The sequence below is a fragment of the Phalacrocorax carbo genome, chromosome 2, assembly GCF_963921805.1.
Source record: "Phalacrocorax carbo chromosome 2, bPhaCar2.1, whole genome shotgun sequence".
Classification (NCBI taxonomy): Eukaryota; Metazoa; Chordata; class Aves; order Suliformes; family Phalacrocoracidae; genus Phalacrocorax; species Phalacrocorax carbo.
The window spans coordinates 43,176,719-43,193,476 of NC_087514.1; the positions used below are offsets into that span (position 1 = coordinate 43,176,719).

General features: G+C 38.2%; 1 protein-coding gene across 1 annotated transcript in view; it reads right to left on the reverse strand.

Annotated features, from left to right (window-relative positions):
* Positions 1–4,589: 4,589 nt before the first annotated feature.
* The window catches only part of XKR4 (XK related 4), an 87,518-nt gene continuing 75,349 nt past the window's right edge, over positions 4,590–16,758 (reverse strand). The window contains exon 2 of the mRNA XM_064442713.1: positions 4,590–9,326. Within this exon, the coding sequence (XP_064298783.1) occupies positions 8,380–9,326 (947 nt within the window). The 3' untranslated portion in view covers positions 4,590–8,379. The remainder of the gene's footprint in view (positions 9,327–16,758) is intronic.

Genomic DNA, 16,758 nt, shown 5'->3' on the forward strand with positions numbered 1-16,758 from the left:
CTTCATAAACCACTGACATTGATAACCGATATTCACTGAAATAAATACAACCAAGATTAAATGAAACAAAAGGTTTAATTGGTCCCTTTGCAATTTGCCTATACGGTTTTTTTCTTTGACTGATTAAATGTGATAAAAACTTATTTATTTTGTACAAATCTTTTTCTTCCCTCTGTTTTTTTTTACCAAAATATTTAAGATGATGAAATATAGTATTAGATATATTTCCTCTACAACTTTTAATTAAAGTACTAGCATAATAGATTGCAAGGCTGTCTCCAATAATGACTGGAATGTGTTTTCCAATAATGTTCTTTTCTTTTTGCAGTTATCAGTTGATTACCCTTGATGATGATGCTCCTGATGCTTTTTTTTAGGCTTAGAATTTAAATAAACTATAAGATTGAATCCTAATAGAATCTCAGGACTCATTGTCATGTGTATACACACACACACACACACACACACATATATATGCATATATATATAAATTCATTTGATACTGTAAATTTGCTCCCAAGTATGAGACATGATCCTATTATTCTTATTATGAGAAAAACAAACACTTACAAAGAGTACTCTTTATAGCATGCTTCAAACTGTGAGCACTGAACTTGCTTCTTGCATTCGCCATAACCTGGGCAATTTGCACACAACTGTGATTCAGACATACCATCCAGAGAAGCCACATCTGCTCCACATGCTTCACTAGACAGCATAGAGCCTGTTTGCCCTTTGCTCAGCCCAAAGTGATCTTTCTTCGGCAAAAGAACTGGGATTGCAAAGGGCGTGCACCAGGGGCTCGGGGAACTATGGATAAGCTACATGGTGTATCTCTGGTGCACGCACAAAGTCTGCCTGAGCTCCAACGCGAAACCAGGTGAACGTGGCCAGAGTAGCACACAGTGCACTAATAGACCTGATTCAAGGCAGCATGTAGAGATTCAGGCTTTGTCACAGTACTAACCATGTTCATACAGCTTTTGGTCAGGTGGGAAGGTGAGCAGAGTGATTTTGCACCTGCCCCAATTTTTTATTGTAGACATTACTCTGGCTGGATGCAGGCAATGGCACTGGATGCTTGCAACAACTTCAGAGTCCTCAGCACCAAGGGGACCAAATGCATCAAAATACTATAAGTATGCTTGCATTGCACAGGATAACCTTTCAGTTTTGCACAAAGGGGAAGAACAGCCTCAAAATAAGGAGGGAGCGTGCCCTTCTCCTCAGCAGCGTGCAGCCCTATAGCCTTCCCCTGAGAGATAGTAGCTAGAGATATGAAACATTGCTAGCTGAAGAGATAACTGAGCCTGGCTCTCCCCTTTGTCTCTGCTTAGCATAAATCTACTGCTGGAAAAGCAGTCATGAGTATTTCTGTGCAGAGCTCTATCTGATAGCACTCCACAGGACCCGAGTTCTTCAGGTAAGATGGGAAGAAGAATACCTGCTTGGGGGATCCTGGCAGGCTTAGATGGGAGATAGGAGCTCAGCTACTCTGTGCTGTGAAGATCGAGGTGTTTCTGACCAAGTCCAGGAGCCAAATTTTAGGTGCTTGAATGTCTAGCATAAAAAGTTCAGGAGCTCCTTGTTAGTGCAGTCTGGAGGATCACAGTATTAGCCTGAGGCCCCTGGTGTGCCTGCGCTGACTTCTGCATGTGTGCCACAGCATGCCAGGTATCTGGTCCCCATGTGTTGTGACTTTTGTCCAGTCCATGCATGTGGTTTTCCTCTCTGTGGAAGGCCAAGCCCACTCTCAGCTTTGAGAGTTCAGCTCTCTGAGGCTTCTGGGCTCTTTGGTGCAGGAGGTGCCGGAGAGAGTGCTGGACTGTGCCCAGGCCTTGCCCTGAGTGGGCTCGTAGCACCCAAACACAGCCTACATCTTGCCTTAGCACTATGTTATGTCTCTGAAGGCTCTTCTAGATATTCAGCTAGCAGCTTTTTCACCTCAGGCAAATCACTTATCAAAGAACTTCTGCTCTGCAGTACATTTTATACACTAGATGGCCAAGTGGGCATACGTATTTCATACCAGAAATGCCTCTGTGAGGTTTAGTTCAGTGCAAAAAAAACCCCAAACCCACTGTTTTGTTAAAAGGATGTGGATTTTCCTACAGGAGAATTTTTGTGTAGAAAAGCTGCTAGCATGCCTATGGCTGCCGTATGCCCGGAAGTAAGATCCAAAAGCAATTGCTTCCAAAGATATCTGAAATAAGAGGCTGAAATCTACAGATACATAAAATGTTTATATCCATAGCAGTCATGTCTTTTGTTTCTATGAATGTAGCATCTAGTTAAACTGACAAACCCATTACATTTTTAAGTTTATTCCAACCATTCCTGGAAATGAGATTTTTGGTTACACTTTAAAGTTTCTTGGCTGTTTTTATTTTACAGTGCCTTGCAGGTAGAAGTTTAGATTTGATCTTTCTATTAGTTGGGCACTTTTCTCACACTTTCTAATAAATCTCTGTCAATGGATACAGTAACACTGTTGTAATTATACACTAGCTTCTCTCTTACCTCTCTAGTTCATGCAAATCACCCAATAAATGTGCTGAAGAGGACTTTTTCCCCTGCCTTTTGCATATCCTTCCTCTTTGCTCTAGGATTCAGAGTAGGCACATGGCTTACTAATGGGTATATAAGATTCTCCCCATAAGAATTAGATGCTAAGCTTCAGAACAAAACCTAAGTAGGCGACACAAGCGTACGTGTTTAGAAAAAGTTCCTTTTAATGAATGTGCTGGTCAGCAGTTGGCTTTTGTAAGGATCACTGGAAATGACTGGTTTCAGAGACATTTTTTGAAGTCTCCTTAAAAGGATCACAAAGTGGCAACTCGGTCAAAACAATGTATTCTTAAATGTTTGAACTAAAAAGGAAAGAAGAAGACATGTTTTGGTTCATGCTGAGTTAGCACTAAGTTTAGAGTATGTATTTCGGTTTGAGCCAAGTGACAGTCAGGCTTTTTGGTGCGAAGCAGATCTCCAGCTGACTTCAGTTAGGAGCTAGGAAGTGAGCACTTTCACTACCATGGTCTGAATTCATGCGGTTATTCACTCAAGGGCAGGAGCCTGATTTTCTCATGTTCATACCAGTGTAACCGTGAAGAAATCCCACCAAACACCTGCAGTGAGGTCACTACAGTAAAACAAAGGGTCCCAAGACCCCTCACATGTTAAAAAACTTTGCAAATGATCTGTAGATCAGTGACACTATCCCCCTAACCTTGCGTGAGCAAGACTTTACAAGGTCATCTCCATCTCTCCTATAATGAAATCTGCTCATAACAGATGTGAGAAATCATCTCAGAAGCAGATCACTCAGCAATTTGCAGCCAAGTGAAAATGATGACGAAATTTGTTTCAAAAAAATCACTATATGTGAATTGCAGTAATCTGTTGTGGTTTTTTTTAATTCCCAGATTTAAAAGAATCTGTTCTCATTTTGCATTTTATCTGTTTTATCAGAATAAAGAGGAATTGATTCAATGTCGTAATGAAAAGACATATAGCTCTATGAACAATCAAGGGAGGGTTTAATAACATAACGTCTCTGGTATAGAAATGGCTGTGTGCCACTTACTCCATTTGGCTTTCTGCTGAGAGCATGGGCTTCATGCAAGCTAGTCTAATTGCTACAATTAGCAAAATTAAATGGCTTATTGTGTATTTAGACAATTCCTCCCACATTCTGCATTGTTATACCACAGAATTAGTAATTACAGTGTTGGGCTTGTAAATTCATGGACATGCGCTGTGATTATTTTCATCACGTACCTCTCATAAGGACTCAACCTAAATAAGCCTGTGTAGATGGATGCACAAATGCAATTTACTCTGCTTCCCACCATGCACAGGAGCAAGAGAGGCAGCAGTAGGACCCCAGCAATCTGCTGAAGTCTTTTCCTTGGCATTGTGCAGGCAGTGCAGGGGGTGCAGAATAAATCACAGCATCTCAGCCACTCGATTGCAAGACTTCAGGGATGGAGTGGAGAAAGGGCAGTGGCTTTGGGTGCTGAATCACGGGCAGAGCCAACTAAAACTCAGTACAGAGCCACTTTTAAGGCTTGTAAGGAGTTATATGATCAAATCACAAACACTTCAAAATTGTTTGAGTTCTAAAAAACCCAGCAGGCTAGTTGTGAATATTTGCTGGCCAATAAAAGGCAAAGGAATACTTTGTGTGACTGGGAGTCGCTTTCCAAATAAAGCAGCCCTTGTACTTTTAGTACCACCCATGAATTGCTCTTTTGAGGAGATAATGATACATTGGCTAGACTATGATATATTTTAACCAAATTCGGGTTTAATAGCCATTCACCCCATATTAAAAATTGCAGCTCCAATAAAATTTTAATTTACCTCATCTGCTTAAAAGTTTACAAAGTCAGGCAGCTGAGGCCTAGCATTTAATTTCAGAAGGAAAATTTTCTCAAATGTTATAGAAAGTAATTAATAGAGATTTTGTTGATTTGCCAATGAAAATAGTGTTTATATGCCATCAAGCCCATATAACCCAAGCACAGACACATTGTTCTACCACACGAAGCATATTTAAACTGACATAAACAAAAATGAAAATGAGTTTTTCATTATTAAACCTGCATGAAAAAAGTATTGCACATATTTTCAAAGAATTCATTTTTTTTTAAAAAAAGATTATATTATTATAGAACAAATTTCTTTTAAAATAAGACAAAGGTTTATCTTACATTTTCTTATGTTTTCTGAATGAACATGGGCATACATTACCTGTTCTTTTTCTAATTAGAGTAGTGAATACTACTTAAATTGTCTTTTCTGTAACATACAAATCCACAGCTCTCAAAATTTTAAGACCAAGTCTTCAACCAGATAAGTTACTGTTAAATCTGATGGCAAATTTGTTTGATTCATTAGAGCAATACTTACATGACCCTTACTTCTAACAAAGAGATGTGATTGCTTTTCTTTACTAGAACATAATAATGAACTTTTTAATTTTCATGTTTTTCTGGAATGAAATTTCAAAGACCTGATTTTTTTTTGTTATTTCAAAAGCAGAAGTTAATATTTTTACAATTCTGTTTTTTGCTATTGCTGTCTTAATTGAATTTTATTAATAGATCTTAAAACTGTCTGTGGTAAAAAGAATAGTGCATATTGATTATTAACTGTCCGTAAGGCCATTATGGGATTTCAGCATGGACTACGTTTAATCTTGACAACTTCTATAAAAAATTCTTATAGCTTTTAATGCGACTGTTCACAGCAAAGCAAATTAAGAAATTGTCCACGTAATCATCTGAGCATTAAGATATCAGTAGCCATCTTGTTTTCAGTGCAAGTATCACTGACATTATGAAGATAACAGAGCAAGATTTTGGAGAGGAAATTTTGACTTGGTATAAAAAGACTTCTCCCCTTTCCTCAAACAGCCAGACTGAATTCTGAGGACAAGCTGTGTATACGTGCTGCCACGTACGGCACTGTGCACTCAGACCCTGCAGTAGTTCGCTTAAGATAAATTTACAAACATTATTAAAAAAATAAAAAATGCTGTGAGAGTAAAGAAAGTCAATGCTAGATATTAAAAACCACATGGATAAATAACACCTCTGTGTCCTTCCTTGCAAAACCAAACAAGAGCAAAACAAACTCACACCAAACCTTCTTCATAAACCTTGCAATGCAAGCACTGGTCCAAACCATAACCCTTTAAATTCTGTATGAAGCAACGTTTCTTCAATTCTGACCAAAGGGCTCGACAGTGCTGCCCGCAGTGCCTCACTCACGTTAAAATTTCTGGGTTGTTAAAGCAGCAGCAAACACATGGAACTGTTTCCAAAAGAAACATCTTGGATTATAAATTTTACCATTCGCCCTGTTCGTAAAGAAAACCAGCAATTTCCTTGTGCGTGCTAGCATTTGATCCTGGAGCGAAGGCTCTACTGAATTTGACAGGACAAAGAACTTGCTCCCAAAAATCTTTTTTAGCAGTTCTTGCAGTGGTATATTTTCTGACAAAATATGAGTGCTTTTCTCTGAATGATCAGCTATATCTCCATGGAGCGAAGGGCAATCACTTTGTACAAAGCTTCAGGTTTGGACTATCAAAGGACTATTTTATTAAAAAAATTATTATAGAGGCAGTTGGCCACTGCTTGGTTTCAAGATACCTAAGAAAGCCCTGAAGCATGGATGTTTTCCGATCTGTGTAAAGTTCCCTCTGACTTGCAGATTCCTGCACTTCCACAGATGTTTTGTTTTGAGGAACTCGCCCCGGCAAAGAACAACGGGTATCGAACATTTCACTAATAAAAAAAGTCAACATTAAAAATGGCTAATTGAACGCATACAAATAAATCTAGGTTGTGTAACCTTGGCCTTTTCATAGTACAAATATTAATAACAGGAAAGACTGAAATTTACCCAGCAGCATATACAGCAGTGACTACACTGGATATACCTGACAGCGAAGGTTACAATACCAATCATCAGGTCTTCTCCATCCTGACAATGCCATTTACAACAGTAACTCTTCAGTTCTGCTTCGCTCTCCTAAAACGGATGGAAATAGTCATAGCAAATTGTTTCTCACAGAATCGCTTGGTGTCTTTATAAGCCACTTACATTTGAAGCAGGATCCATGGTTTATAGAGTGTTCTAAAAGTACCCATGTAGGCTTTCATATGGCATTACACTGCAAAACAAATCCATAATGTGTGAAAACCAGGTTTATTTCAACCTGCAGAAGTCAGTTGATAAAATTCATGGACCAATTCTTAAAATCTAAGCTATAAAGAGAATGAAATGTATTAAAACAGTTGAGGTTTATAAAAAGTAACCTTTTTATACCATATTTTTACTTTACAAAAATATTGAAATAATTCATGAGTTTTTCACTCTGCACCAGCTTTAAAAAAAATACTGTCAAATTTTGAGTTGCACCTTTAATGCATCTGAAAGCACCATCAGGGGATACTTTTAACATAAATGAGGATACCATTGACTAGATTTAGGGAGGTATTCAAAACCCAAAAGCTTGCAGCAAAAGCACTCTATTACAAGAGATTCAATGTAATTTTTAGACGTATCTGGACACAAGTCTTGAACAGACAGAAGAGGGTCTTCCACATAACTTGCTTATACTATACTTCGGTGAATATACTTACTAAGAGGTGGCTCAAAGCCTTTAAAAGACATCATTTTCACCTTGGGTGGGAAAAATAAGAGCTGTCTCTACATGTTGAGGACTTGATTGGTCTTTCCTGCTTCTTGTTCTGGTAGGGCTCGTGCCACTCGTTATCTGTCCCTCAGGAAATATCAACCTTGCAGTTATACAATGTTTGGCACTAGAAGGGTATGGCATGTCGCAGTCTCTTGTCACCCCTGCATACATTCACACACTGAATCATGCTTTCTCAGTCCTGAAACAGAGAAGTTTCAGTGTGTTCATCTCCTTGTAGTTTCTTCCGAAATATCTGAATGGGGTCCTCCAAAAAGTTTAGAATACGAAAACTATACTTTCCTGTTCTTTTACATGTATATATTTTTTTTTTTTTGCAAATTGAACACTGAATCATGATTATCATTTAATTTACATCACTATGTGCTAGAGCTCCTTATTCCTCCTGAAAACCAGAATTAGCTGCATAGGATTTCTGCTGAAAGTAACATAAAGAACTTAAACTGCATTTTAAAAGACTCTGAAATTCCACAGAAAACAAACAGTTCTGGTAGTATTAATGTTTATGACCTAATTAATCAGAATTTAATTTATTTTCCAATGACAGCCTTACAAACATGACAATATATCTTTTCAATTAAGAACTATTTTGCAAACCTATTCTAATCTGAATGGTTGATTTATGGGAGTGTTGAAGACTACTGTGCTCCTGTTTTTTCCCCAGAAAACAGTTTTCGTAACAGCAACATTGAGTGCTACAGTTCTGTTCTTTTCGAAAAGTTTTTTTGTTTGTTTTTGCCATTGATTATGCAAATATCAATCATTCATTTGTAAAATAAAATGCACTACTGGCTGAAGTTGAAAGCTCTGGTCAGAGCCTTCCTATCGGTTTGATTGTAAGTACTGTGCAGTCAGAGTTTCATAGCAGCAAGGAGTCATGGGTGAGCCTCCCCAGCTGAAGTAACTGATCTGTCTGTGTGGGTCAGGATTTGGGCTTTTCTGAGGCTTTCAGGTGATGTGGCTGTATCAGTGTCTTGCAGAAAGACTGCACACAGTGGATCAAATGATAATCATGATGATAGCCAGACTAAGAACACTACAGCTTGCTGCTCTACTTGTAGTACACAGTTTAGTTATTCCTACAACCCTACTGTCAACCCTTAATTTGGACTGTAACGTCGGAGCTTCCTCAAGCTGTGTTTTTGTTTTGTTTACAATGTGGTTTCATACTCCAAGCGCTCCTGGATAAGGGCATCATCTTTATATTGTAGCCGTGGAGGAGCAGGGGAACATTCAAATGCTAAGATCGCCTTCCTCAGGCTCCTGTCCAACACGTGTCTCTCCCACGCTGGGTACCTGTTCCTGAACAGATCGATTTTAATGACAGACTCCTCAATCCTTGGTGGCCGGGATGAAGGTGTGGAGGGTGCAGTGGGTCTCACCTGAAACACGGGCACACACCCATCCCTCTCCGCGAATTTTTGATCTCGCTCGCTCGTGACACTCCGGTTGTTGGAGATGGACCGTAGAGTGTTTGTTGCCACTTCTGAGGGTAAGGTGAAGGCAGCGGCAGGGTCCTCACAAGCACAGCTTGGCGACTGCCCAAACCTTGGTCCGTTGGGGTGAAAGAAGGCATAGTACATTAGCATAAAAACAATGCCTGTTAAAAAGCTGCTGAACACTACACACAGTGCTGGTATGGCAAATGCATCAGAGATTGGTGGGGCCTTGTACAGATACCAGAGAGCACTCAAGGCGGTGTTTTCTAAAAGGATCACAAAATAGTAAATGAAAAGCCTACAGCGTGTCCTTCCTTCCTTGACATTGAACCAGCTGAAGATATAGATTATCCCAACAACCATGTCGAAAACTATCTCCTCCCATTTAGTGATGCAAAACTCTGTCTCGCAGTGGACGATCCAGAAGGTCATGATGCACCAGTGCAGCACGATGAAGATCCCAAAGTACAGCTGGAAAACCGAGGCAAACAGAGCAAAAGTAATAACCCTTGCTGCAATTGTGAAGAAATGCCAGCAAAACTGGATTATAACAGCCATATAACTGATGGGTTTCTTGTCATCACGGGAGTCACGGAGGGCCTTTTGGTAGGAAGCCAAAGCCCAAGCCAGGGATACAAGAGATGCTGCAGCAGTAAGACCTAGGAGGAAACAGGAGATGCAGTTAAGGCATAATTAGTATATCAGCACTTGGTTTAAACCAGTGAGATCCTTCCTGCTTTAAATGTGTTCTTCACCACTCACATAATAAAGTCTCTTGCTTCTCCTTTAGCTCAGCCAGCACTGAGAAATGGACCTCTACTGCTGAGGATTCATTCTCCTTATAAGCATGTTGGCATGTTGGATACACACGAACAAGGGTGGCCAGCGAACTACACTCTGAAATGCTTCTCTAACAATTTTATGCTTGAAACAAATTAATTAATTCACAGCTTTAAGCAAGTTGGGAATAGGTGTCTCTGTCAGCTCTGTGATTACAGGATCCACTGCAGTTCCTGTTTTAAAGAAAGAATATGAATATTCTAATTTTGATAAGTCATTAAAGAAGCCTAATATAAAGCAACCAAGTCTTTCTAATTAAAATACCAGCATCATATACATACAAACTAAATCAATAAGCATAAATCTACATTTTTAAATAGATGAATGTAACTCTTGTTACATCAAAGCTTAAACTAGCTGCCTTACTCTTGCTGAGGGAAAAATTTTGGTATTTCCACCACTTTTAAACAGAATTTTAATAAGTAGAAAGTGTCAAAACTTTATTTTCTTCTTATTTCTGGAAACTAATTTAATTTTAGAAATGTTGGAATTTTCTACTGAATAAAAATTCTGCTCCTGAAGTAGGAAGATATGACTTAATGTTCATATAGCCATTCTGTTTCCCATATATCACAGAATTGCTTATTTATAAGACCCTGAACTATAATATTTCTGGAAAACCTGTCAAATATTTTTCACAAAAAAGAATTCAATATGAAGTTATTTCTCATGAGATTTTAAACTTTTTTTGGTGAAAATAATTCTCGTTCACTTGAAAATACAAAAACTTTTTAAAAATACTACTTATTTTGAATGTGTATTATTCTTTTTTCCTCAGGTGAGTTTGATGTTGTTCGTAGGTAAACTTAAAAAAAAGTTGCTTGGCAACTGAATCTAGTCTTTAATCTGTTACTTCCATACACTACCAGAAAAACACCTTATATCCCATTTAAGAAGTGATACAGTTCAGCATAATTATTCAAGCGCTTAACACTTACAGACCATTCTGTTAGAAATTAATGCTAACCCTTCTTTACGAGAAGATTAATTTTTATTTACTTATGACTCATATCACAGTGCTTTAGATGGAAATAGGAATTCAACTGAAATGCAAAACTCCAGCCTTTTACTGTATTTATTATTTAAATAGAATTGCAATAAATATGTTGTATACAGAGGAAAAATTTATCAAACATTTTATATTTAAAACTGGTTTAGTACCAAAGCAAATTTTATATACAGTTAATGAGTGAATTCATAAGTCTCAGCATCCCAGACTGAGAATTTATGCATAGACCTTTTAAGCATAATGATGCTCCAGCTTACTCTATTTCTAAGCAGTTGCTTAACTTTGAACTAGTTATTGAAGTAAATCAAACTGAAATGAAGAAAACATTTCTTTTCTCTGCTGTTAAAAGCAGTTTAACCATTTCAACAACTTTTGGTTCTGGATGAATAGACAGTATTTTTGTTTGCTATTCAGTAGGTTTCTTTAGAACCTAACCATCAAGAATATATTACTTAAATATTGTAAATTTTATGTAAATTTTACAACCACATAGTGGTCAGTTTAAGCCTAAATACATATTGCTATTCTCTTTTGGAAAAACAAAAAGTTTGTTTAAAACAGAAAAGTGTAGGTTATGGATATAATGCCTAATTCTGAAGGGAAAAAAAAATCTAAGCAATCCGCCTGGCTTCATGCACTAAGATTTTGCTCAGTAAATACTACAGAGGGATTAATTGCTTTCAGAAGGGATTGTGTTTGCCGGTGTTTCTCCCTCAGTCACTGGCAGGGTGCTAGTTGTGTTGTGAGTTCTTGTTTTAAAAATAAAAATAATAATAAACTATTAGCAGAAATATAGAACAAACTTAGGATTCCAGGGCGAATTTTTAATAAAACTTCATAATTTTTCTTCCCACACAGATGCCTGGATGCCAAAACGCCAATGTTAGTGCTGGAATCCTCCTCCATGGAGGGAATAAGCTATCAGTGATGAAGACAGGAAGAAGACATGGTAAAAATTGTTATTTTCATTTCTCACATGTATATTTGCTTTTCATGCTGGGCTGCCTTTCCGTTGACCATTATCTCTGGAGACAACACTAACAGCTGAGAATGTAAATTCTCGTTGAAAAAGCACACTTCCTTTCCCTTACGAAATGAAGTTTGGAAAGGTAAATGAATACGATAAAAGATAAGAGAATCTTTCAAAACAAATGAGCCACTCTGAGCAAGAGCTCAAAAATAGCATTATCAGCACAGGAAAAGAGTAATGTAAGAGAGAAATCCATGTATTTTTTTTGCAAATCTCACTTTAATGACCTCACACACTCCCCCAGAGGTTTGTAGAGTTATCATCAGTTTTGCATTAGGAGGCATAAAATAATTCAATAATGTACACAGACTGTTCCAAATAAAATGTTAAAATTCATAGGAATTTCCAATGTTCTAATGCTAATTAACTCATAGTCATTGTCTGGGACAGAAAGAAGCAAGTACAATAGAAATGTAATTCTGTTATTTAAATAGTCATTAATATGGAAACATCCTTAGCTTTCACAGAACAAACTCAGGGATACCGGCATACAGGAGAGAAAAGAAGACAAAAGAATGTACAAAAGGGAAGAACTGATAGTTAAAGTATCATAGAAACATAGAATGGTTTGGGTTGAAAAGGACCTTTAGAGGTCATCTAGTCCAACCCCCCTGCAGGGAGCAGGGACACCTTCAGCTAGATCAGGTTGCTCAGAGCCCCGTCCAACCTGACCTTGAATGTTCCCAGGGATGGGGCACCTACCACCGCTCTGGGAAACCTGTTCCAGTATTTCACCACCCTCATAGCAAAAATTTTTTTCCTTATATCCAGTCTAAATCTACCCTCCTTTAGTTTAAAACCATTACCCCTTGTCCTGTCACAACAGGCCTTGCTAAAGAGGTTGCCCCCATCTTTCCTATAGTCCCCCTTTAAGTACTGAAAGGACACAATTAGGTCTCCCCACAGCCTTCTCTTCTCCAGGCTGAACAACCCCAATGCTCTCAGCCTGTTTTCATAGAAGAGGTGCTCCAGCCCTCGGAATCAATATGTATCTACTGTTGTGCTATTGGCAATGGTGTTAGGGATATAGAATTAAGTTAAGGGTAATCGCTTCATGGGCACCATCCATTTTTCCTTGTTGATGAGACCAAGCAGTAAAGAATTATTAAAAGTATAATTAATAATGAGAGCAATAATGTGAAAGTGATGGAAATGGCAGTTTGCTCATAAAGGAATGTCGCTATATGAATAATTCACTGGGAATGAGATAAAGTGAATTACTGTAGCACTGAATGGCTAATTCATTAATTAGAACATATCGATGCATTTGCTGAGTATTTGTTCATAGAAACCTCTTTATCCATATTTCAAAAGAAGAACTAAAATAAATTTCTATTACTAGCAAAACAAAACTTTAAAGGCACTAGCACAGCACCAGGAAAAAAAGAATAGAATGTCCTACAGACGTAACGGAAAACAAATAAGTTGTAACAATGCAGGTGGTTTAATTCCCCAGTCAGCAAGGCTTATTTGCCATTCAGAAATAAACAGAGAAGATTGGACTGTGATCTGTGGAGCCACCACTCACGAAGAACAAGCACCAGCTTTCCTGCTTGCTCAGCTGCAGCCTCCACACTGACTCTAGGCACTGCAGCAACTTTCTGGTGTATTTGATAGTCTTGTATTGATGCCGTGAAAAGCCGAAATCGGAGTCTTGTATTTAGGGTCATGACCTTGGAAATTAAGACGAACTAGCCATTCTCAGTGAATATATACTCAAGAAACTGCATGCTCATCTGTTAAGACTGTTAAAAGTCTAGGAAAGCAGGAATTCTGTAAAATGGCCTTGGGAAACATGAAAGCATGTTCCTGTTTCTTCCTTTTCTAAATCTGAAACTTCACATTTTTTCAACAGTATATGGTTTGGTCTCTAAAGTTCTGTCCTGAAGAGTAAAGAAGTACAGGCTTTGCACAGGAAAAAAGATCACTTCATGTGTTGCATCAGGCAAATGATGCTTTTGTTTGTTTCTAAAATGGACACCCAAAAAACTGAACAGCAATTAGTCAGCAGTGTCTGTACCCACCTCCAGCCTTCGTAGCTTAGCCCATAGGCAATAGTCTCAATAATGAGACTAGTCAACAATGCATTGTATTAGGACAACTTTCTGTCAGGAACTAATTAGAATCTGTTTTGAGTGTAAAAGACAATTTAATCTCTTTTATCCTGTCAACGGTTTGCATTACCTAATTGTATTATTTGTATAAAGGAATGACAACTTTGTAATTACAGATGAGATTCAGATGTCCTTAAGATAGTGAACTTCCTCCCTGAAAACAAAAAACAGAATTGCCTTGACTGAATTATAATTTTAACTTCCTTCCCTGGAAATGATTCTTTTCTCCATATATAAGAGACGTTTTTGCATTTTGTAAAGCGTGGCATATCTGTACTGGTACTTTAAATATAATGCGTAATACACTGCAACAAGCTACAGCTCATTAAAACAAGATAAAAACTCACAAACAAAACTTTCACAAGTGAAAGCAAGCATAGGTAAGGGAAAAGAGAATGTATACAAAGATTGATACATTCACAAATGTAATATTATTTCACAGAAGCAAGCCCAAATAGATACAGGAGGGCCAATGAAGTTCTCCTTAACTCTACTTGTGAGAAATCTGACTGAAATGTTAATCAGTAATCCAAATAGAATTGCTCACAAGAGATAAGGGTTTTCCATATTACCTCTCTGCTTGGTGATTCACAACTTACTTGTGTCCTGCTGACATCTCTGCCTTTGCATTATGGTTCTCCCAAACACGCACAATTTATTTAACTTTAAGGAAAGCAATTAAATATCTAAGCAGCAGATATGATTTACTAGTTTGTATTTTTCTCCCACTCCCACAATATAATCTTTAGACTGGGGTGTAACTGAAAAAAATAGGAGTCTCATTCTCACACTAATTTTATCTTACTCTGATTTGTACTTGAGAGAGTAAAGGCATATTCAGGCCCATAAATTACTTTCTTTCTAATCATATCAGTCCACAAATTCTATCTAGAATAAGAACAGAACGCCTTAGGTCAGCTGAAAACCCTACAAATGAATGAACTGATCCAAGAAAGTGCCCCTTGACATTCAACCTGATTTCAGAAATCAAACTCCTGCCAGGGCTTCTGTCTCTCTTTCATCCTCCTTTTTGAACTTCTACTCATCATTTCCAGGAGTAAATGAATGTAAAAGCAGGAATGCCAAACACAGCAGGATATCTGGGCATGACAATACTGCCTGGGATCTGGGACCATGAAACATTTTTTAAGAAAGCCTATTTTTACGAGCTTCCTCACCAGCTGGAGAAGTGACGTTATATGTCATACATTATATGACATGCATTATATGTATCCAAGCTTCCAGATGCTTCTCTGAACCAAAGCCAAGGATCTCTGACATTCAAGGTCCCCCCTAAGGCCTTAATCCTGTAGGAAACATATCATGACTGCATCCCTCCAGCTTCAGAAAATGGCTTGCTATATTTACACGGCTTATGCCATGCTGCTCTGCGAGTATAGCCACAAGTTCGACTAATTCTTTTATTCCCACACACAAGTATGGCCATGTGCGACATTGTATACATACCGTGCTTCCACATGTGGTTTAGTACACAGGACGCTTTGCATGCTTCAGGAGCAGCTTTTGATCATGTCAGGGACTGTGTGTTGAGGTTCTCAGTATGTGTTTTATGCTCATGGGTGTCATTCCCTGACCAATACTGCGAGATGTAACCTAAAGATGAAGCTTACTTTTTTATGCTTTCCTATTACCTAAAGGGATAACAATATGAACCCTTGCCCTCACCTGGATTATTCCCTCCCTTAATTACTGCAGATGTAGCCTGCTGGGGTAAGCTGTAGCACTGTACTAAATTATCCATACTGGAATCCATCCTCACAGCCTTATGTGTCTGTCGTCAGGTTTCATAGTCGGGACACTTCATGTACAAGGATCATTGCTGACAGTCTTTGCTGGCACGTTTCTTTTTTTCAGAAGAGGGAAGCACCACCAACTTAATGTCTGCAGCAGGTCTAAACACTAAAATATGATGTATTCTGATCTTAACATGTCTTTCTGTACACCAGTACTCCAGGGTTTGTGGCCTTGTTGTCGAGGGTCATTGTCCATAAGCATGTTGCCAAGATAATCTTATTACTTTCCCACATCAGCAAGTTTGCTTACATTAGCTGTCCTAAATCCTAGCCAAAGGCTTTCTGTGCAATTAAAACAAGCTGCTTGAGGTGAGAAAGGGACTTTTTTTCTTCTTTCTTAGAGGCCACTAGCTCTGATCCTGCCCAGATAGAAAAGGCTTCTTACAGAAATATTCCACTTCTGTAGTTTTGCTTAGACTGTTCATTACCCACAAACATGGCAGTGATAGTGTCTGAGGATGTGTCTCTAGTAGTTCACATTTCCAGTGCTTTCCACAGGCTGCATTCAGGACTGGAGATGTTCAAGGCAATATAGATGGCTTCACCAGTTCATCTGCCAACATTTGGCTTAACTTTCTCCCAGTGCGTACTGCAGTGGGGTAATGCAATGTAATGAATGACAGGAACTCTTCCTTGTTGAAACATAAGTCAGACTTATGCCTGATATTACTTCTCCTAAGTGTTATGTAATGCTTAGAGAACTTGCTAGCATATATAGGAATAATTTCTCCCATGATTCCTTTCAGCTACTTTCATTTATGGTGAGACAACTTCCAGCTGTGCCTTTAATTTGGCTCTCCACAACAATTTACCTTTGCTCTGGAAGTCTAGAAACATTATAGATATTGAATGTTACTTTCAACCTTACTCATTTTACCTACCCCTAATTTTTTTCCAGCGGTAGTTTGGTGTCTATGTAGAGGACCTAAGTCAACTGACAAAAGTTTGGCTTATTGTACGTAACTTTAGCAGATTCTTACAGTCTGTACCAGACACCTGCCTAATGATTTGTCTCTTCCTGCACTCAAGATCATATCCACCTTAGCAAATCTAACTGCTAGACGCACCGTTGAGATGCTTCTGTGAGTATTAATCCTGCTTGTGGCTTTAAACAAGTCTACAGCTGAATGATGGTTATAATTTTATTTCAAGCTAACTTCAAGAACAATTTCCCTTTGCCTCTCACCGAAATCCAAATTAAGTGTTTTACCCAAATTTTTTTTGTTAGTATCACAGGAGTTCTTTTGGAAACTACAAATAAAATCTGCTACAGATAAAGGAAGT